Here is a 7027-nt window from a genome sequence, read left to right on the forward strand (position 1 = left end):
GTAGAAATAAATCATGATTAAAATGGGTTAATTCATAAAAAAATGAAGATAAGTTATTCTGTGTAAAGAACTATGGTGGAGTAGAAATAAAGCAGGCATATGTACTTACCTTACAAGAATATCTGACAATATAGTGGTTAGTCTTAGTACAACTTGATATGCTATGTTTTGTTGAAACTCATGTGAAACCTGTCCTTTACTAGACAGAAACAGGGAAGGAGTGGATTGGGGAGTGGGAACAGAGTGCTTGAGGAACTGGGAGGAGAGGTGTGAGTGGAAACTGAGGTCAGCATATAAAATAAATAAATAAAATGTAAAAACTGTATATATTCTTATTCAACAATAATTTTAAACTTAATGCATAGAAAAATTCTTCCATGACACAGTATGTTGGAATCTGTGGTGTGTGACATTCAGTCCATCAATAAAGATCATTGCATGCTGTAGAAACAAGCAGATTTAACAGACAATAGCTTTCCTAAGATCACAAGGTACCCACAGTAATTTTATACTACAAGTGATTGTTGTCTTACAATTATATACCATAATCTCATGACCAAACACCCAATAACTTTAATATTGATTTTCATCATGGCAAAGGAAAATATAATATACTAGTGAGAAACCAAATGAATAGTGCTAAAAGAAAAGTAACATTGGTGAGTTCTAACATAATTTATCTTCCAGAAGTAGCCACAAATCCAAAGGATTGAAAAATAAAGCTTCCAAAGGCAGAATATGCAAGGAACATCAACTAAGAGCAAAAAGAGAGATAAATGCAGTTATATAAAATATTTCGATCAAAATTTTATATGTTTGAATTTTAGAAAAAAATTAATCATATGCAATCTCTTGCTCCCTATTGTCTTGCCATGCTTTACTTTCCTGTAAGTATTGTTTGCTATGACTTAAAAAATAATAATACCTAGGCAAACTGCCAATAATGCCAAAGAAAACAAATGTTTCTTTTTTAGAAAAATGCTTTTTTCCGTGACAGCTCTTTGCTTATTGCTTCTTTCACATCTTTGTTTCTAAGGCTATAAATCATGGGGTTCAACATGGGAATGACTGTGGTATAGAACACAGCAACTGTCTTGCCTTGTTCCACAGATTCTTTGGATGTGGGTCTAAGATACATGAAAAAAAGAGTCGCATAGAATATGATAACAGCTGTCAGATGGGAGCCACAGGTAGAGAAAGCTTTGTGCTTGCCTTCATTGGAGCTGATCCTCAGGATAGCAGGAAAAATATAAAGATAAGAAGTGAGAATGATAAGCAGGGAGAGGGAGAGGTTGAAGCCAGCCACAACAAACATGGAGGTTTCTTTGTGGTAAGTGTCAGAACAAGCCAACTTAATCAATGGTGGGTCAGCACAATAGAAGTGATTGATTTCATTATGGCCACAAAAAGCAAGGTTGTAAGTCCACATGGTTTCCATGAGACCAGTGAGTGCCCCATACATGTAAGGTACTATGACAAGGGATATGCATACACTCCTGGACATCTTGCTACCATAAAGTAGGGGGTTGCAGATGGCCATGTACCGATCAAAGGCCATCAGAGCTAGGATGTAGATCTCAACATGGACCAGGGCAATGAAGAGGTAACACTGAACCAAACATGCAGGGTAGGAAATAGTTGTCTTTTCTGAAAGGAAAATCTGGAGCATTTTTGGAGTCACATTGGAGGAGAAGCACATATCCACAAAGGATAAGTGACTCAGGAAAAAGTACATGGGAGTGTGAAGTCTGGCATTGGAGTGGATGAGCAATATCATGCCCAGGTTGCCTGCCACTGTGATCACATATATGGCCAGAAACACCACAAAAAAGAGGATCTGAAGCTCTACACGACTGGTAAGTCCCAAGAGGATGAACTCTGTCACAGAGGTCAAGTTTCTCTTCATGATGGCTTGCAAGGAGAAATGGAAACTTTATGTCAGAATAGACATGCCATAAAGGGCCAAAATTGAATTAGTTTCTCCCTCTGTGCAGACCCACCACTGATTAAGTTGACTTACTCTGACACTTACCACAAAGAAGCCTCCATGTTTTGGCTGACTTCAGCCTCTCCCTGCTCATTATTCTCACTTCCCACCTGTATGTTTTCCTGATCTACTGAGAATCAGCTCCACAGAAATGTTTTCATTTTCATTTTGCATTTTCTTTTCTTTTTCTATCATCCTTTGCCCCTATCTCAGTGGACTCCAAAATATTTTTAAATACCCATTGGCTACCGAGTCCCAATCTGTTTGATAGCTTAGTGTTTTAATTTCTTTGGAAATTTTCTCTTGAACTATAAACATTCTTAATCTAAATTAGAACACTTACCTAACTCCATTTCTTATATTTTAGTTTTAAACTTATTTCAATTTCTAGTTCTAAGCTTTTCCCAATCTGTGTAAATAGAGACATGAATCTTGCCACTTAATTTTCCATTTTATTTAATTTTCCAGGTAATTTTACTCAAAGTATGAATGATGGTAAGACATTGCCTGATAGCACTGACTCTAGACCAAAACATGTAAAAATGTTATATTGTGTGTATAAATGTTCCAAGTATAAAAGGTCAGTATGTTATACTTTTGAATTAGAAAAAATACTTTAGTCAATGAATAAAACATAAAACAAGCAAAAAAAGATGGTAATTCTTTGTTTTTATTTATTCTCAATCTGGATTTACTACTGAGATTTGACTAAAATGATGAAATTTGGTGTGCAATTTTAATCCACTCTTCTGTAACATAGGCTAAGGTATTTTCCTGCCATTCTCTGGCTGTGATGGAGATATGGTCCTGATTAATTCTCTGCTACAAGGCCTAGGGAGACTCTTCAGAGAGCAGAGAGGACATGCACAAGTGAGTCAGACCATCTACATTCATGACAGAATGGAAATAGCTTAGAATTTTATATAAAGAAGAAAAAAATCTTCAAATTTTTCCTGGTGGTTGTTGTTTTGTTTTTGCTTTAACAGGAATTGATCTTATTATGTAACTAGTATAAGCAGTGTAGGACCAGAGCTCATGATGTCAGTAGAACTGACTGTGAATAAGATAAAGCAATAGAAAATTATTTTTTGTTATTATTTATTTAATCCCTCAGAGGTTGTACCTAAAAATTATGCTATAAAATAATGTAATGATAGTCCTTTTATTCCCGATGTCTACCTCCAGAGGCCTTTTTAAAGTGTCTGAAACCTACTTTGAATTATCACATTCAAAAATACAAAATGTTCCTAAATACAGATATGTATAATACTACAAAATAATGGAAATCAGGTGAAATGTGTGTGTGTGTGTGTGTGTGTGTGTGTGTGTGTGTGTGTGTGTGTGTTTGATGCAAGAAGAATTAATATTGAAACTGAAATTCTGGAGACATTATTATTGAAATCACCACCTAGAAATAAACTGTAGAGACTCTTCACTTGCTATTCTTCAACAATTAATACCCAGTTTCATCAATCTTCTTTGGTTTCTCTTACATCTCTTTCTTTCCTATTTCTTATCCTCACCTTATATTTTCATTGAATTGAACTTTAAAACCAGCTAGGTCCTAATGTTACCACAAGCCACATTTTTGTTTGTGTACACATTGAGGGCTTACTTAAAATTAAGAAATGTCTTCATAGTAAGAACCATTATCTTTATGATACTGAGTTTCTCCCCTCTTGCCAATTATTCTGAAAACTTACCTTGACAATAGAATAGATGTAGGGTAGGAATGAAGGAAATAGCAAAACAATGCTTACACTTAATTTTAATAAAAAGATACTACAAGATCAAGTTCATATTAAAAATAATATATCATAACATGTGTAAATATACGTTTCCACATGTGTGTATGTATGTTTATGAGATTTAGAAAGTCGAGTGATTTTACAAAGGATAGTCAGTGGGTTTTGAGACTGTCCAAAACTTTAAACATCATTCTGCTCTAAACATGTGCACCAGCCATTGTACTAAATCCATCTCACAAACTCAAATCATTTTAGCAACTACAAACATTTTACCAAATCACAAGTGTGCTAGGTAATATTGCTATAGTTACTGACAAATTTCTAAAAATCTAATTTCTTTGTCTTATAATGCTGTTGGGGGTTTTCAATAGTTTACAATGTATTTGAAGATATGACAGTATGTAAAGTACAAAACATCCTTGTAGGGATTTATAGCTATAGATATAAATTTCATTTCAGCTCTCATTTATTTAGAAATGGTCTCTATTTGATGCAGACAGGCCTTGAATTCAGAAACTTCTCCTTGGCTTGAGACTGTCTAATATTTAAAACACAAAATGTCAAATCTTGAGCCTCAGTACTGTACATACACACATAGATAAGTGGAAGTAAATGTAAGTATATAGAAGTTATCTAGCCATACATTACTTCTATGAATAAATGCTTGCATTCCAGGAAAAATAAAATAATAGCAACAACTCATAAAGGAGCACATTGGCTATTTCTAACAGGTTACCTGTAAATAATGGAAATAGGAAAAACAAATGGGCCTTCAAGACTAACATTAGGGGAAGATGTTTGTTTATATTTATAAGGTAAACCACTTTCTCTACAACATTAAAAATAGATAAAAAAAAAAAAACTGGAGTCATCAATTCCTCGAATTACAAGTCCCAGAAGACAGCTCAGGGAGTTTCAACCTGTGGGGAATAGGAAGACCTAAATCATCTCTTCAGTGATTTCATCTGCCTTGGTAAGGACATTATGATCATTGTGCTGCATGAGTTGGCATTGTATAATCAACCAGCACTGATACAGGGGACACATGTTTCTTAGGTTTCTTTTAAAATTACCGCTGTAACTCAATTTTAGCTTTTTGGTTTTGTTTGCTTATTTTATAGAAAAATGAAAGAACAAGTGAATGAAAATGGGAAATATGAAGCAAGTAGAATTAATTGAGGAGACTTATCTAATTCATTGTTTTTCTGCTACAAGCCACAAGATCACACAGTAATTATACAGCCTTCATATCGCAAAGTAACTCAGAAGAATTAAGGATACTTCTGATTGATAAAACCAGTACAAAGCTGTACCTGGTATTATAATCTAATGAATGAATTGGCTGTGTCTTGCTGTAGATTCTTCCTGTAGCTTATTCTTTTCTGTAACAAACTTGGGATTTACTTCCCACAGTTTAGCACTATCTAATCATTTACTGGGAACAAAATTTCTCCCATGCATTTAGAATTTTACTGATCACACTCCTTAACTATGCGTAAAATACGTGTTCTCCATTAACAGGTCCTAGTTTTCTGATTATATTCCTTAGCTATGTTTGAGACCTGTTTCCCTTGTTTCCCTCTCCATTGCAATTGCAAAGATCTGCCTTCCTGAAATTACATTTATTCACAGGCATTTGGTCAGTGTTTGGGCCCAGGCAAAAGCATCCCATCTAAGACATTCCCAAATATCCAAGGACTTAGAATACCTACACATCCAATGTCATTGATTCATAGCTGCCTAGATGGATAGAAAAAATAAGCATGCCCTTGTCTTTACCTCACTGGCATATAGAGAAATGATAACCTAAACTAACTCTGTACTAAAAGATTCTCAAAATTCTTGTTGTATTAACTCAAGATTTTACATCAGAGATTTACTGCTCCCTGCGGTTTCCCCTGAGAAGATAAAGACAAAGATAAGCATAGTTGCTCATTCTCAGGGAAAAGTAAACGTTGAAAGCTTGTGCTACCACTGAGTCTAGAGCACTGGAAAGCAAGGTGTGATTGTAGGGGAAGCTGTAGCCATGTTTGTTTCTTGTGCAAATTAAACTTAGATCCTCTCTTTGACCTACAGCCCTAAGAAATTGATGCTTAAATTTTCTTCTAATAATTTTAACTTACTGCTTTGTGTATAAATCTTATCTGCCTTGCTGATCCTGAGAGACTCAAGGCTCACATTGTATTGTAAAAAGAATTACTGTTGCAAATGTGTATATACCTGTACTTCCAAGAACTAGGTGAAGACATGGATTTGAGAGATAAAGAAATGGAGAGATAGACAAAAACATAGAAACAGAAAAGCAATAGAGAAAGAGAGCATAAGAAGAATAAAGAGCATGCAGAGGAGCAATTGTGTGAGTCAATTCCTTCTTCCTTCAGACTTTAGTCCCTTCACTTATTTGTAGCTCCTTTTTTTTTAAACCCTGAGCAAAAACCCTAGAAGCAGGACTTTAAAGTTTTTGATAATTTTCTAAGCTATGCTATACATTTTATAGTCATTGTATTTCTCGGAAGTTATGTGTTTTTAATATATATGTCTAAAAAGCAGCTTAATTTCATAACCAGCATACTTAACACATTTTCAAGACTAATATTAATGGAAACACATTAAAGATCTTATATCTATCCTCAAACAATTTACATCAATAAGCTAAGTTATAAAAATAATCTTTTTTTCTATTGCAAAAGCTGTTAGGTGCAGTGGCTGAAAATGGAAAGCATATAGGACTGTGTTAGTTCATTATATTTCATAAGGAAATATCCATTAAACTGAATCAAAAAATATTACACATTTACCTCTCGATAAAAGTAAACTAAAGAAGTATCTTTCGTCCACTGAGTATTTCTGCTTTTTTAAGCCAGTGGTTCTCAAGCTGTTGGGAGTCAAGAGACCCTTTCAAAGGATTACCTTCATGTGCACATGTATGGATATGTGCAAATAGTTTTGCAAGCATATTAGTTCCATAAAAATATCTGACATGAAAAGTATGTTAAGCTTTTAATTCCCTATATGCGATTATTAATGAACCTTAATTTGTGTCTTTACAATGTGAGTAGAGAACCATACATAGACCCTGAGATCCAGGTAATCCTTTGAAAGGGAGAAGAAACAGAGAAGAGAAAAGCAATTAAATTATACTTCCATAAATAATAAATCATTGGAACTAGAGAGATGGCTCAGTATTTAAGAACATTGGCTGGGTTCAATTCCCAGCACACACATGACAGTTCACATGTGTGAACTATCTGTAGTTCCTAGGAATTTAACACCCTCTTATGATCTCCAACAG

At 34.5% G+C, this 7027-nt stretch overlaps 1 protein-coding gene across 1 annotated transcript; it reads right to left on the bottom strand.

Moving 5' to 3' along the window:
* Positions 1 to 970: 970 nt before the first annotated feature.
* LOC100761668 (olfactory receptor 5M8) lies at positions 971 to 1906 on the bottom strand. Its single transcript, XM_027421213.2, has one exon. The coding sequence runs from the start codon at positions 1904 to 1906 to the stop codon at positions 971 to 973; it is 936 nt and encodes a 311-aa protein (XP_027277014.1).
* Between the last annotated feature and the right edge of the window lie 5121 nt (positions 1907 to 7027).

This window comes from Cricetulus griseus, chromosome 6 (assembly GCF_003668045.3).
Source record: "Cricetulus griseus strain 17A/GY chromosome 6, alternate assembly CriGri-PICRH-1.0, whole genome shotgun sequence".
Taxonomy (NCBI): Eukaryota; Metazoa; Chordata; class Mammalia; order Rodentia; family Cricetidae; genus Cricetulus; species Cricetulus griseus.

Coding starts and splice junctions, on each gene's coding strand:
- LOC100761668 (XM_027421213.2), bottom strand. CDS start 1,906: ATGAAGAGAAACTTGACCTCTGTGACAGAGTTCATCCTCTTGGGACTT.